This window comes from Pistacia vera, unplaced genomic scaffold (genome assembly GCF_008641045.1).
Source record: "Pistacia vera cultivar Batoury unplaced genomic scaffold, PisVer_v2 Contig180, whole genome shotgun sequence".
Taxonomy (NCBI): domain Eukaryota; kingdom Viridiplantae; phylum Streptophyta; class Magnoliopsida; order Sapindales; family Anacardiaceae; genus Pistacia; species Pistacia vera.
In genome coordinates, this window is record NW_022195899.1 from 933,704 (window position 1) to 950,723 (window position 17,020).

Sequence of the window (17,020 nt, forward strand, 5' to 3'; positions counted from 1 at the left end):
CCGAGTACCAACTACCAAGGACTATAAAAAATGGCACACTTCAGATGAACAACCTAAACACAAGATGACATAGGGCATTAACTTACATTAACAAAACTGTTACAAAGAGGAAGTCGTGCAGTAAATCTACATACTTTTTTGCAAAATTTGTATGAACAAATCTTCGTGTAATTAGTAATTACATATGCTATTCAAATAACCATCACTGACATGAGACGTAGATAATTTACCATTCATTTCCTTTCGGTGCCCATCATCATTTTCTACTTGTATGATATAGGACCAGACCTTGATACTGCAAACCTTGGCAGAGGACTGGGGCCTGTGCTCCCAGAAGTTGAGCCTTCGACGAACTTAACTTTACTCCGGCTTGAACTGTAATCAAGTGGCCCAGAGCGACGCACATTCACTTTACTCTGGCTTGAACTGTAATCAAGTGGTCCAGAGCGACGCACATTCCGGTGTCTACCTTCACTACTCTTTATGCTTCCACTACTGGGATCATAGAAGTGTTCCTGGCTATGGGATGATGATCCTCTGAAGTAGCCAGAATCATTAGAACTATACTGCGGAGTTGAATCGCCACGAGGCTGCCTTGTTATGGGAGAGGCATGATGTGATAATGATACAGTAGATGAATGGCGGGGTGATAAGCTTAGTAATGCCAGCGGTATGGATGGGGAATTCATATAATACTGACTGTATATCGATCGGAGAATGGCATAAGGAACGTGGGGTTCAAGAGAACTTCTGGGAAGGAATGGTGATATCTCACAAAGTTGGTCGAGAAATATGAGCTTGGCTACCATATGAGATCTGTTGAACAAAGGGGCTTATCATCAACATCCATAACATTAGTAAGAGCTATAAATCTTCAATCAGAAAATTGAACAAATGAACATCCTTGAATGATCATTTGTAGCTCAAGAAATAGTTATATCTTTAAAACAAGAAGAATGAGAAGCTATCCTCTCACCTGTTAGCTTCACTCCACGAATCTAGTATTATTCCTGCAGAGAATTTGACAAAAACCTGCATTGCAGACTTGATGCTTGCTTCCACCGAAACATGGCTTTGCATTTCAGGATCCAAAGTCTCACCAGCATGGCCATTTGAGAGAGCCTGTCTCTGGTGATATTCCCGTTCCAATCTGACATGCTCACGTCCTGCAATCACAGCATGAATGCACCTGCCAGCAATAATCATCACAGAATTAAATAAATGTTAAGTTAGGTAGATTCAAGCAAGAATCATAATGATTAACAGCATGAGATAGTACTTCAGTGGATGAATCATTGAAAGCTTTAACAAGTAAAAAACTTCAAAATAATTAGACCACTTCTTTAAGATGGAAATTGCAGTGGATTTGTTGGAAACAATTTGAAAATCCACCTTGCCAGACAATGGATATTGTTGTTGAAACCTCCAGTGTCAACATTGAACCCAGTGGTGTTCCAAATATTGGAGGTCATGAAGCTTGCAAATAAGGAAGGCAACAAACTCCATGAATCATCGTGTGCACCTCCAACCTCCTCCAATATTGATCTTACCCACTCAGAATCATGATCAGCAACCACACCAACACTGTTTGCCAACCCCTTCAGCCTCCTGATTTCCTTCTTTTCAGGTAGTTCTTCAGGTATATGCTTAACTACCCCAGCAAGTAAAGAGTATATCAATGGTGCACCTTCTTCAAGGACGGTTCCAGCAGCTTCAGCTAGAAGGTTATCAAAAGCTAGTGCTTGCCCTGCCTCGACGCAAAATCCAATTAGCGTGTCCAAATCCACTATCTGCTTCAAAGAGGCCTCTCTTTCTATTCGGTCACCATTTTGCATGCTGACAGCAACTGCCTCCAACAGCTCACGGTTTGAACGCAATGATGTGTCAATGCAGTTCAAAAGAGCAGCCGTATGATCTTTCATCATTCTGTCCAGCCTATCCACCCCATAACCACCAAAGAGTCGAATGAAGGCTTGCAATTCTCTGAGATCAGTGACTGACTCAGCAAAATATCCACCAACAGGCCTTGTGCTTTTGAAGCATTTGTGCATTGGTGTAAACAGGATTCCAGCACCAGATACATCCTTGACAATATTGTCTATGTACCAGTTGCATACAATTTCAGTTGCTGATCCAGTGAGTTGCTCTGCTGGTTTATCAAACACGTGAAGAGAAGAAACTGGTCCTGTGAAGGCCTCAGTGAGTAAGACTTCTCGAATACCCTGGGTTAAGTCCATGCTAATATGCTGCTCTGCCAGGTGGACAATGCTCATGTGTCTGCGAATCATCGATTCCAAAATGGAAGGCCGTTGAAGATCATTATCAGTTTTTAGTACAGCAAGTAATCTCCTCTTGAAATTCCCAAGGATGCATTCCCTCATGTACTGCGCCAACATGATCCATCGTATCAAGAGACCAAGCAAAATAAACTTAAGCCAGATAGCATAAACAACACTAGAAAAGGAAAAGGAAATTCTCTTTGTTTCTGATCACTTGAGTACATTAAAGAAAGCCTACTTTGAGGCACAAAATTGGCTGCAAACCAAGGTAGTTAAATCCCAAAAGAAATTAACTTTTCAATCCTAATTGAGGAAGATTCGATCCCAATTAGCTCTTAGATATCAATCAAAGAATGTATATCAATCTTAAAAAACAAGTGACTGAAAACTACTAGTAGTTAGACAAAAAATAGAATAACTATTAACGAACACGTAATTGAAGGGCAAAAGCACACTCTAATTAACAAGAGAAAAAGGAATAATCAACCTGTTGATATTAATTGACAATATTTACACTATGATGATCTTAAAATTCACAGTGAAATAAAAACAGGAACAATGGCAAGTTAACCTGCAAACAGAACACAATTGGTTCCTTTTAAGTGTTGGAAAAAGTTGACTAGCACTGTTATGATTCATGATGCCTAAATGACAGACTATATTAGAGTAGACAGGAAGTTCATTAGCAAAAGAAATGAACAGTGAGAAACAAAAACATAGTCATTAAAGAAGAGGGAAGGAAAACATGAGTAGGCATCCAATAAAGCAAGCAAAAAGAAAACGAAAAGTAAAGAAGGAAATTAGAGTAATCTAATCAACTATAATGTTCCTTAGTCAGATTCTACTAACACGAGAAAGAGTGGACCACTGTGGGAAGAACACCTTACCTCCCTTAGGACAAACACGTGGTTAAGAACACATATAGGCTCCATATCATTCAACACTGAGCATAAGTTGGTCAATCTCTGCATTGCAGCTTCTAACCTGCCACAATAAAGTAAGATTAGATTTCATCAACTGTGAACATTGCAGGTTTTCTCAAGAAACAAGAAAAGATCCTTGCTGTTAATAGAAGTGCCTTACATTTTAATAGAATTATTATTTTCAGGATAGCTCTCATGGCCAGGCAACAGATATCCAGCTGCCATTTTTGGAGATTTTGCTGAAGGAATTGAAACTCTTGATGCATTATTCAAATAAAATGCTGCCTGCTCTGGAAGAAGCTGAGATTTCTTTCAAAGTTAGTTTTATGGAACATATTACCATCAAACAAGTTCTTACACTAAATAACATAAGAATAAGACCTTATCGGAGGGAAAAAATATTAAAATACGAACCTGAATCTCTAAAGCACCAAATCCTCCTTCAGAATCAAGAATGTTGATCAGCCCCTCCAATCCTCCCATGATGGATTCTATAAGAGACTCAACATATAGGACTGCATCCCGCCCAATTTTAGTAACCTGTTTGCAGTATCATATAAGGAAAATTTCTAACCACTTCTTTTTTTTACATGGCAAGAGAGATGGATATTCAAAGCATGTGATTTTATATTTTTCAGTTAATAGAGGTGTATTTGATTTATACATTAGCAGTAACAATAATTAGAGTAATGACAACCTTTTTTATAGCTGCATTTGATTGGTTTATGAGAATGAAATAAAACAAATAAATAAATAGAAAGAAAAAAAAGCTTTTTTGCACTTTGGCCTTTTATGTGAAGTATGTGCCATTTGTGCCTACCCTGAACTTAGAAAGTATGTTTTTTACCCTCTTCAGTTGCATTAAAGCTTTGTTAGGTGAACTTGTTACATTGATCCCACACAGCTCTAGAAGCATTAACCAATGCAGTTTTACCATGCAGTTTTACCACACAGCTCTAGAAGCATTAAACCCTTTTGGTTTTCAGCATGCAAAAGTATGAAAATAGGAGAATAAAAGGGGGTTTGGGTCAGAGAAGTGGTCTTGGTTTTTGGTGGTGGGAAAGTGGAGCTTTGGACTACCTCTTCAGGAACAATTGGAGAAGCACACTCTGGAAAACTACTTGCCACACCAAGCCATGCACAGCAATGCTGAGGACGTCCTTCTGGACCAAACATAGTGTTCCTGAAAACCTGTAGTAACAGTCAGTCACGCAAAAATTACCTTTTAGAGAATTGAAGACAAAATGCAAGCAGGGTTAATATCACTTTGCAGTTAAATAATCCCCAGGAAAATAGTTGTGGAGAAACGAAGCAATAAAATACCGCTGTAAGGTGTTGGTGGTAGAAATACAGCTTTCTGAGACTTCCATGCTTTGATAACTGAGACTCCAGTTCATCCACACATCTACATGAAATAGATTCAAACACATTATACTGTTTCTTTCACATCTCTGGGTGCTTGTCTGTGTACACACATGCACTTCTATGATTTCTTTTATCGAATGTTGAAGCTGACATGCATTATTGAAAGGAAACACACAATAGGCATTACAAGTTACTGCAATAATAATCACAGTATAAATCAAAGTTGGAAGGACCTGGACCAATTGTATGCCGCATTTCCTTCAGATAGTAATCCTTCCTTTCCTGTGGAGACAGTAGCTTTCTCCAAATGTCTTATGTTAATAGATGACCGAGCAGATGTGACAATCGTCAATATTGATAACCAATCCTTACGAAAGTCCTAATTGAGAACCAGAAATGACTCGTATCAAATAATGTAATTTTAAAGAAATAATCCACTTTAGTGGTCTTGAATTGGAGATAAAATTGATGAAGTGGTCTTGTATTAGAATCCTCATATCGCATTAATTTACATATAATAATTGGTGTTTGTACTTATGTTTATATTTGTGGTGGTTATGTTTGGTCTACAGCAAATGCATGGGAGGGCATGTGTTAGAGCTTAAATACTATAGTTAGGCCCTTACCTATCAACTTAACAATCAGGTTTCAGTAACCCATAGGGTTTTGGAACTTAACAAACCCTTAAATTTTGATGAGCGAACATGTAATAATGGCATCAATTAGGTAAAACACAAATAAGTGAAAACACTAGCATTAAAATGTATATATACACAAAGATATGAACAGCAACAAACATGCCAATGCACAAAAAGGCACATATGAAAATTAACAAAAACCTCAAAAGGGTTCAGTTTTCATCAAAAATTTCCCCTGGGGTTCTTGATTAATTGTACTACTAACATTATAGCTAGAAATGTCATTGCAACATTAGCTTCACAGGTACGCACACATGCATCAGTGCACACACAAAATAAACAAATGCTAACCTATACATGTATCTAACAACAACTCACTGACTTTCCCCATTGTTTCTTGTATGTCATTATCTTCTAAGTGTTAGTACTAGTAACGCTCACAATTTAACTTTAGCATTGCAAAACCACTGTTTTAATTTTTTAGTACACAACACCAAACAGATTATTCAATCAAAAGATGAGAAAATATTCATTCAACAGGGATTCTAAATGCTGACAACTCATGCAAGTCAATAATATTTCAGAAGTCACCATGGAGGCCCTAAACAAGTAAAATGTGTTTTGCAAAGATTCTTACAGATAGATCGCATGTGATGGCAGATACATTTTCACCCTGTAGTTTTGGTATGTGGTCAAGTTTCTGAACTATCTGCTGAAAAAGTCTTTTCAAAGTTGAGTCAAGGTCAAGGGCCACCATTCCAGGAGTTCCAAGTAAAAACCGGATTCTACCAGCACAGGAAGAGAGATATGATAATGCATAACCTCGAATTGCTGCATTTACAAATTAATAATTTAAAACCTAACTCATCCATAATACTGAGAAATCTTCCATTGCACTAACAGAACAGAAAGATAAATGCATTATCTTAGCTTATCACCAACAACTAAGATAACATGAGTTTGAATGTCAACTGTATATAGACACCAAGCCCAAGGAGTCAAAAAACTTTAAAACTAGCCAGAAAATGAAAGATGAATTTGTCCATGGTTATAAATTCCTCAAAGTTCTGGTCTTACAGCCCCTACCTATATGTTCAACACCCTCAAAAGCTCTACAGTTCCTCCCTCACAAAAAATTTAATAACAGGCAAAAAGGAACCAGCCTAGAAGACCTCCATCAATTCCTCCCAGACTCCCCCCTTATATATTCTCTTAAGCAGCCCTCCCCATCTAAAAAGGATGAAGAAGCATCACTGACACCCCACTAGGCACCTAGAATGCAGAAATAAACAATCAACAGTTCTCTGTCCATTTGACACATGTGGCATCAATTAACCCAAAATTGCCAGCAAAGGCAAAGCAATTGTCTATCCTCAATAAATAAAGTGAAATATTTGACTGCACATTCATAGATTTGGATAATGCCAATTAACCCAAAATTGCCAGTAAAGGCAAAGCAATTGTCTATCCTCAATAAATAAAGTGAACTATTTGACTGCACATTCATAGATTTGGATATTATTTGGATAGGCCAAGTGCTTTAAAGTCACAATTCCTTAGATGGAAATCAAAATCACACTTCACAACTGCAAATAAATTTATATAATAATAAACTCAATTAACCTGCAATATACTTGCGCACTAGACAGCACAGGCGATCCATTCCATCTAACAAGAATCCAATAGTTGGATCATTTAGATCCTGCAAGCAAAATCACACCAATTCAAAATTAGCACTTGACTCACTGGTAGGCCCATTTCATGTTAATCGATTCAACTAATTCAAGAGAGAAACTCGACTTACTATGTCCACTGGTACAATTCGAGCAGTTTTAGATTTTGATGTTGCAACTCCAACATGTTGAAAGTACCAGATCACCTCACATTGAGCTAGAGCCAAAGCAGAAAATACCATCTGCAGGAAAACACTAAATCATAAGAAAAGACATTGCTGCACCAAGTATTACCCTATTCATGCAAATTAGGTTTCTATTTAATTTTAAAATGTTAAGAAAAATCCTGTTTAAAAAGTAAGAAATTACAACATATAAAGTCTAATTTATTTTGTACAAAAACATAATATAAGTAGACATCTACTTTCAACTGAAGCAGTTCCCTAACAACTTTATGAAGTTTGCAGTAACATCCTAAGCTTCTGTTACTATTCTGCTAACAGTGACAACTCCAAAGATCCATTCCTCCCTCCTGATTCTCAAAAAATCCTAGCAGACAGGTCAAGAATAAAAAATTCTGCTTCTTAATCAAGAATTTCAATTTAGCCTGAAAAAAAACATATTAGACATCCAAGCATATACGTAAATGATAAATATGACAGAAGATGCATTTTTTATTTAAAATAGCACTCATATCTTTTTTTTCCTTTTTCATGCCTTGTTTACAGCACATTTGAAGAAGTCTGTAGAAATTCTAATAACAGTCTTACCTGGATGTTTGGAGCCAATAAACTTGGCTGATCAGTGAAAAAGATTACCATCCTTCCAATTTCTTGCTTTAATAATATTCTCCTCTCCCGGTGTATCACATCACATGATAAAATTGCTTGCTCATGAACCTCACTGCAATCAACAACTTTACCATCTCATACTCAATTCTGACTTGCGTCAGAAAAATTAGAAAGTACTCAACATACCAACTTAACCAACTCTTTGCTTTTGAAAGTTATAATATACCTTAGCATCTTCTCAACCTGCTTTGCCACACTATATTCCAAATCTGCTTCCTTTTGCTTAGTACGTCCAGATTTTGCCATCTTTTTCGATTCTAATATTCGCGGCAAAACATATAACTGATAATCCTCATGCAATGGTACATACTGCATTTAACAATAGCAACAGTATAAGCCACCACAAAAGAAGAATTTAGAAATGCAAAATAAAATTCACATCATATCTGAAGCTCACCTCATCTCTAAACAGTGGAAGAACTAAATTTTCCTTCAGTACAACCTAACAACCATAAAGAACGGAGTAAGTCAGAGACGAAACCCAACAAAATAAAATCTCATAAGCATCATGTCTAAGCAAAGTATGGTCGAGAAAACGACTCTGTCAAAGAGAAATAAATAACAATTACATAATATTCCCAATTTAGCCTTAACACGACAACATCGAATGTCATCCCAAGTCATTTGTGACTAAGACAAATGGCTACTACTTTTAAAGGTTTTCAAGATATGAGAAACAGAAACAGACAGAGTTAACAATGGGCATAAATAGGATTATGAAACTCAAAAGAAGAAATTACATAAAATTAGCTGTTACCAGAGCAATATCAATGCTAGTAACGCGAAGCAGCTCATCAGGGCAAACAAGATATCCAAGTAATACCCATTCTCGATAAGAAGTAACATTTGCAAGATCTTGGGCTCTCTGCAGGTATAAAACTCAAACTTGGTCAATAATGAACGCCTCCATCAACAAAAAGTTTCAGACTACTACAGCTAAAGAATAGCAGGCTGAAACCAAATAGATATAGTCCATCTAAAAGCCATCCAAATTAATGATAAATACCATGGGGTGAGCACTATTTGTGAGTATGTCTGGGTATCGAGGATGATATGGACTCAGAAATCCCTCATTTCTCAGCTTCCTTGTATCTGTAGATAAGAAAATAATAGGACCAACAGCCTCCAGTACCTGGAAATAAGAAATCAAAATACTCATTGTCAACATACCATTTAAACAGGAAATGACTAGGAATAATTATACAACTCTAATTCTAAGATTCAAATGCGCCACCAAACTTGTCAAAGTAATTGACATTTAAATCATTATTCAAAACCCATAAGACCTGAATAACCAGGCAATCCTATTTAGAAATTGTAACATGAAAACTGGCAGCTACACCTGCACTACAATCATAAGTTCTCGTGAGGCAGTTGTGAACAGCAATACAAACTGAGCTTACTCGCTACAAAAATGCTTATTTACGTACACATATATTTATTGCAAAATTAAATATTAAGATATGGAGAGTGCTCTTTATCATTTATAAATTTTCATCCAACAGTCTACCTTCCCCTTATTATCTGCGGGGATGTAACAGTAGTAAAAGGAAGGGAGGAAGAGAGAGATTTTGATAAAATACAACTTATGAGAGGGTATAACTTTACAAGCAGTGAAGGATAACTCCTCTTCATTTTGTAATTGGCAGCATTTTAAAACATATCTATACTTAATAAATATTTCTTAAATCTAATGGCCAAATACCAGCAATTAAAGAAGTATTAATGAAAATTCAAAGAGACATAATTATTATAATATCCCGCAAAGCAAGATAAAGAACATAATTTACCTCCCCAATACGTGGGCTCACAAAATTTAGGTCTTCTTGTAACCCTTTCAATGGTGGATCATATGAGTCTATAAACATAATCAACCTGAAATTCAAAGAACAATATATACATAATGAGATATGTAATCATGAAAGAATTAGTTTAAGACACTGAAAAAGAAAATATGAAGCAAAAGGGAGGAGAGAAAAAAAACACTCTCCAATTTTAGAAAGGCCGAAGAACTTGATAATTAAACAGGTAGATGAGAAACACATCTTTATTTAGCTTAGCAAGTGAAATCACATGTCAGGCAAATTCACACAGAATCAGGAATAGAATCTATGATTCAGGTTACCACAAAACAACAACGAAATTGTATAATTAAAAGGCAGTAAAAGAGGACATGTCTCAAAGTTCATAATTACTGAAAAATTTGTCCAAATCAAGAAAGATAAGACATCAATCAGAAAGATTTCTTACCGATGATAATAATCAAAGTCTCGTTCATTTCTTGACATGGCATGTAAAAGGTTATACACTTGCAGCATCATTTTCCTTGGCATCTGTCACAAAAGCATTGATTGCATCATATCAGAAAAATTCCAAATACATTTATAGAGATGAAAATAAAAAGATATATGGAAGTTGACTTGCCTTCTCAGAGAAAAGATTAACGCGGACAAAGGAACAAAAGACATCCATAAAAGCATGTAGTATAAGTGAGTTCTGATGAGGCTGCAAAATACTGTGCCAAGTTATTAGAAATATCATAAGAAACACACCTATCGTGTTCATCAACATAACTACAGCACATAAGTTTTGCATACAAAATCATGCTTATCAACAAGGCATGACAAAAACTTATTGCCTTAGTGGCATTGAACTTTTTGTTTCTAGGATCATTATTTGGCACCTCATTTCAACTTGATCCTCAAAAACCAGGTAAGAATCATTTCAACCAAAAAAAAAAAAAAAAAAAAATTGTGTAATAAAAAAAAAGAACCAATTTTTTGAACTTACCAAGAGGGTAATAACAGTACTACTTAGATCCAGTATAAGTCGCAGAGCTTGTTCACGAAATGCCAGCAAGTCAAGAAGCAACTATTTCACACAAAAGAAAGCTATTACCANTCGTGTTCATCAACATAACTACAGCACATAAGTTTTGCATACAAAATCATGCTTATCAACAAGGCATGACAAAAACTTATTGCCTTAGTGGCATTGAACTTTTTGTTTCTAGGATCATTATTTGGCACCTCATTTCAACTTGATCCTCAAAAACCAGGTAAGAATCATTTCAACCAAAAAAAAAAAAAAAAAAAAATTGTGTAATAAAAAAAAAGAATCAATTTTTTGAACTTACCAAGAGGGTAATAACAGTACTACTTAGATCCAGTATAAGTCGCAGAGCTTGTTCACGAAATGCCAGCAAGTCAAGAAGCAACTATTTCACACAAAAGAAAGCTATTACCAGTTAAATGTACAAATAATTGATTTCTGACATTTGGATTTCATTATCTAACATGAATAAAATCTGAGAAGCAGTAGTAGTGATTAAACATGAACTGCCAGACTAACAGCTTCCCAAGGTTAATTTCTGGTTTTCACATGAAATATAGCAATAAAAATTGGAACGAAGCAATTTGGATGACAAATAATCACTGTCTTTCAATTTTATTTTATTTTTAACTTTTGAATGTCTTTGTGTTTATATAAAACGAGCTGGAAAAACTCTTTGCAGAACAATTGATTAAATACCTGAATCCATGGTTCCAAGCTCTGTAAATGAACTTCTGCACTGTCATGCATGGCATCCAAAGCAGCTTTATCCACCTGTATTAAGGGTTGAAAAAAATTAGACAATCACCTAATCCCATATTCTCAAGCAACAAAGAATAAACGACTACAAATTCAAAACAGAAGAATTCCAATCTTACACGTTCAAGTTGCAATTTGCTAAAGTGCTCTGGAAACTTTTTTGATAGTAATAAACATATCCTTGGATGGTTCGGGAACACGCCTGATTTCCAGAATGCTTCAGAAAACACATGACCGACCGGATCTGGATAGTCCAATATTTGATTAAACCGATACATCTTGGCCATTAATCCATCGGCCACTTCAATAAGTTGGACCACCCACTGCATGTTCAAACCCCTGTGTGATCCACCCAAACCACCCTGGCTCTGTCCATCAAGACTCCCATTTCTAGAGGTTCTTGATGACACTGGAGAATTTGTGTCAGGACCTAAGTACTCTGTCCATCTCGATGGACCCTCCCATTCCCTCGACCTCACAGCAGTAGGTGACAATGATGCATCTTGGGCATAAAAATGTTGCCTCGATTTTGCCATGAATAAATGAAATCAATCCTCTCTTAATTTTTTACAATCAGAAGTCGGAGTTACGGTCAAAATCCTGTAAAGCTTAAAAATATTACCCTACACAAGCCCTTTGTACCACATGTCCAGATTTATTCACTACCACATAAGCACAAGAAATTTTCAGCTGTTAGCTACTTGCAGGAATCAGAGAACAGCACAATAAATAAATAAATAAAACAGAATAAAAAACAAAACAAAAAACCTCAAACTACTTTCTCTCCAGCTTTTCAGCTTCTAAGATACATTATCACTCATCTACTGAGTTCTCATTTTACATAAAATAAAATAAAATTTAATTTCATGACTCTCAGCTTTAAAGCCATCAAAATAAACCCCATAAAATATTAACTTCAAAACAAGAATTAATTAGCACTAAAAGCATCCAAAATTAGCAGTAATCCTCGTTAAACACAAAGAAACTGAAAAAATTCAATAAAACTATGCCACATTTCTCATCAACCAACCAGACCACAATCGGTTGAATAGAAAATATCTTAAACATCAGAGCAAATCACTAATAACTTACACATTCATTAATAAATAGATGAAAGCTACAAACTTAGCCTCATTTTCTCATCAACCAAACAGACAATAAACAGTTTAATAAAACAAACCTTAGAATGCACAGAAAATCACGAAAACCAAGAGAGTAAAAAATTTAACAAAACTTTGCCTCATTTACTCATCAGCCAAACAGACTACAAACAATATAATTAAAAAAAAAAAAATTAGAATTCATAGCAATATTACTAAACAAAAAGAAAATAAAAAGAAAAAAAAACTAAAGTTTGCCTCATTTTCTCATCAATCTAACAGACTAAAAACACCTTAATAAATAAATAAATAAAAAAAAAAAAACCCCGTAGTATTCAGAGCAAAATTCAAAACAAAAACTGCCAAAAACATGAACAAACATAGCCTCATTTTCTCATCAACCTAACAGACTACAAACACTTAATCAAATAAATAAAACCGTAGAATTCAGAGCAAATTACAAAGACAAAGCAGTAAAAAAGAAAATAAACAAAACTTTGCCTCATTTTCTAATCAACGAAACACAGAACAAAGTTAAACAAAAATAACAAAGAATTCAGAGCAGAAAAAAAAAAAAAAAAAAACCTAGCCATAAAAAAAAAAATTAGACAAATTAACCTGATTTTCTTGGCAACCAAACAAGCAAGAAACAGTTGAAAAGAGCAAATACCTTAGAATTCACAGGTTGAAGTTGAAGAGAAGAGCGAGCGTGAGTTTATGTGAAAGCATGAAGCTCAGATCTGAGGCCTTTGAAAGTAATAAGTAAGAATCAGGAGGTTTGAGAGAGAGAGACAGAGATGAGAGATTGAGAGTAGTTGGTCTAGTTATTAGTAGAAGCAGAGCTGGATTTTAAGCAAAAGATAATTCTTTATTTATTTATCTTTATATATTTACCAATTACCAAAATAAATTACTCGTTTTTTGTTGTTTTAAACTTTAAATTCGAAACAGACAGAGAGCCGTTATTTCCTTTTTCAATTTTTATTTATTTTTAATCTAATTTCTTACGCACGACGTGGCGACTGGCATACTATATTATACCGTATATAAACTCTTTTATTCATATAATTTTCTTACATAATATATCCATTTAATGAAATTATATTTTGATAAATATTTTTAATTAATTTGTTATTCTCAAAATAAATAAACACATATATTAAACATTATATAATATCCAATCATCTAATAATATTATTGACACCAACTCTTGTTATTATTCATCCTTATTTGCATAAACCTAGGATACCCAAAAATTAATGGTTTAAATATTGGGATATGATATGATATTATGATGTTTGTATCATTGCCCCTTTTAAGAGGTGATTAAGGTTGTAAGATTAATTAATTACCACTTTTCACAAGTTCTTCTCAACATATATTTTTGTTTTAACAAATTTTTTAACGAAGATTATCCTAAATAAAGTTGGATGTCCTAATTAGAGTCTCACTTTATTTATACACATAAGGATATTAATTTGACGTTGAAATGATGTAATATATCGGTTTTATATTTTTTATCATACATGAGAAAATAAAAATGTAAAGAAAATTGGAAGTGTGGTGTGAGTGGAGGGCATGATACAATAGGGCAATCTATAATGGAATAGGCAATTATAATAATAATAAAGTTAAGAGTTGTTAAATAATTAGTGCAAGATTTATATAAGATGTGGTGCGTATAGTAGAAGGGAAATTTTGTGGATTTAGCTTTAGATTATGGAGAGGAGAAACGTGACTTAGAAATGAAGCCTCCATCATTCCAATTTTACTATTTTAGAATTGAGTGTTACAAACAATTATAAATCAAATTGCTAGCCTTCAATTTTATTTTATTTTATTATTTTTTTTAAGTTTAAACATAATTATTTTGTTTCATATAATCAAGTTGGTAGATTGTTATATTGTAAGTTGAATTTATCTCACATCGTCAAATTGGTAAACTATTATGGGGTGTGTATATATGATTCAATTCCCTTCAAATAAGTTTTATCCAGGAAGATTAATAAATATATAAGAAAGGGGTAAAAAATAGTTGTTATTTGTTAAAAATATAAATTTTCCAACAAAGTCAACTGTCATCAAATTTGTGAAAGGAGTTATTGGCCTTTCTGAAATTGATATATAAAAATGTTATTGTTAATGAAGTGGGTAAGTGATGAAGACATATATACATAAATAACATATAATTAAACACCTTTTGATTAATTGATGTAACTAACTCTCCTACTTCTTTCCTTCCTTTTCTTCCAATATCCCTTTCATTCTCATTAAAATCTCACTTTATAAGCAAATTTAACACTTTCTGTATCTGGCTGCAATATCTTCTTTTCTTTTTATCTAGAAGATGTTAGCTCGATAATGTTATCAGACTAGAAATATGAGATGTCTCAGTCGCTTTGAGAGAGCTTGATTTATCGAATAACGTACTAGTTTGATAACGTTACCTGACTATATTCTAGCTCTATTCAAAGACTTGCATTTCTGCAGATGGGACTGAAAATTTTGTGCAAACTCCAGGTTGGCTAAGCAATATTGTTTAACTCAATCAGAATGAGTGTAGATTTGTCTTTTGGCAATCCTTTTAACTGTAGAATTTCTAGTAATGCATCAGCTTTGGAATAATATATGTACAAATATAACACATCTCTGGAATCCTTTACTTCTCTTCTGCCAAAAGGAATACTATTACAAGAATAACACCATGACTAGACAACAAAAATCTGCTCTCCAGGAAATATAGATGAACTATTGACCACTCCAAATATGATTGATTTCTCAGGTTGCATATTTCAACAACCGATTGGAATCAGTAGCAGTTAACTCGCGCATGTATTATTTGTAGTCATCACCAATTCGCTGTAAATTACCCATTGTGGTTGTGTATGGAAAAGGGCACTGCCTGGATGAATATAAACAAATCGATTGCCTTTTTAGGTTCTGTAACCCTCTTTTGGAACCTTTCTTGCAGCCTGGAAAAAAGAATCCGGCTGTAATCGCCTGTTGAATCTTACGGAAATTCTTGCCTGCACTCACAACTTCTACTTCATACTTGTCTATTATGTTCAGAAGCTGTTACCTGATTTCCTTTGCTCTTCTCGTGGATTGAAATTGATTAAAGTTTTTACAACACAAAATGCCTTGAGTAATTTTGCGCTCTCCAGTAGTTGTATACAGCTAGATGAGACAAATGATCTCCCTCCCGCTTCTGAAACTTGGCCTTCTCCTCATCTGCAAGATTCTGCTTATCTCTAGACCTGTTGAAGATATTGCCACCTTGAATCATGGCAATGATGCTCACAATCTCGTCGCTGCTCCCTAGTACCACACTCGAAAGAAGGATTTTTAACAAGGAAGGATCAAGGAGAAACTCCTCCATTTTTCTGCCCAATTCCGTTAGTTGTGCCTCTTCATCCAAAGCCTTTAGACTGCAGAGCTATTCCATGGCGCAAACAAAAGCTTGGGAATCAGGTGGATCCACAAAATTAAATGATACAAAGTCAAGTATTTCCCATAGCTTTCAGTGTAAGGGAGGTGGATCCAAGATTACTTCTTTTGATTTCAGCTATGCAGGTTGGAGGCATTTCATTGAGGTATGCATCTTCAGTGTAGAGGCGATAGCATCTTCCAGGCCCTGTACGACCAGCACGCCCAGCTCGTTGCTTTGCTGATGCTTGCGAAATGGGCATCATGACAAGAGATTCAATCCCTTGCTTCGGATAGTCAAAGAAGCCTCAGCAACATTAGTTACCACAACCACTTTTCTCTTCCCAGGAGGGGTTCATTAGAAAATCCTGGACTGACCTTCAATAGAAAGTGCTCTGTAAACAGGTCTAACGATCAACTCAGGAAGATCTTCAGCTAATCCTTTCATCTTCTCGAAAAGTGATTGGCACGAGAAATCAATCTCCTCTTGACCAGTCAAGAAGAGAAGAATATCACCTTCAGGTTCTCTCAAACGTACCTGAAGAACAGTGAAGATAGTTTCATCTAGATAATCAATTACAGGCTGCTTGGCATAAAAAAAATTCTACAGGAAAACTTCTTCCAGGAACTGTGAAGATGTTACCATTAAAGAAATACCTGGAAGACTTCTCAGCATCCAAGTTGGCAGATGTAACAATCAAATGCTTAGGTAAACCCAAAAGAACATCCGTATGAATAGTCCTCTCATGTGCTTCATCAAGGATTATCACAAAATATTGATAAATAAGAACAATTTAACAACAAATATATATAATTAGGAGTTTCATAACGCTTGAAAGCACTCAACCAGGCTTATATAAGTGAAGCAATAAGGTGGTGGCTAATAAATCCAGATTCGGCGTTCGATTTTACATTGTTGTAGTTTTCATGTATAGAGTGTTCGAGGAAGGAAGTAGAAATGGCCACAAGAATCCACAGATTATTTTAGTTTAAAAAGATTTAGTCATTGTATTGTATCCATTCAACTCTAATTTTACTGAAAATTTTCATTTAAAACAATTTTCATTCAACTCTAATCCTTTTCCAAGAATCCAACAGACTCGTTACAATAGGAATCTGGCTTAAGGTTCATATTCTATAGTGTCATATGTCGAAGCCTTGGAATTCAAGAAGT

At 35.0% G+C, this 17,020-nt stretch overlaps 1 protein-coding gene and 1 pseudogene across 1 annotated transcript; both read right to left on the reverse strand.

Moving 5' to 3' along the window:
* Positions 1-45: 45 nt before the first annotated feature.
* LOC116126519 (protein NAP1) lies at positions 46-13,244 on the reverse strand. Its single transcript, XM_031412190.1, is given in 25 exon segments — positions 46-816; positions 977-1,189; positions 1,393-2,384; positions 3,167-3,263; positions 3,363-3,502; positions 3,617-3,742; positions 4,283-4,393; positions 4,526-4,607; positions 4,801-4,946; positions 5,843-6,036; positions 6,829-6,907; positions 7,010-7,120; positions 7,649-7,781; positions 7,896-8,044; positions 8,047-8,120; positions 8,123-8,171; positions 8,487-8,594; positions 8,736-8,861; positions 9,520-9,604; positions 9,980-10,062; positions 10,154-10,234; positions 10,866-10,946; positions 11,261-11,335; positions 11,440-11,982; positions 13,091-13,244. Coding segments are annotated over 24 exon segments (4,305 nt in total). The 5' UTR covers positions 11,857-11,982; positions 13,091-13,244; the 3' UTR covers positions 46-263.
* A 1,954-nt stretch (positions 13,245-15,198) lies between these two features.
* LOC116126554 lies at positions 15,199-16,619 on the reverse strand (annotated as a pseudogene).
* Positions 16,620-17,020: the final 401 nt, after the last annotated feature.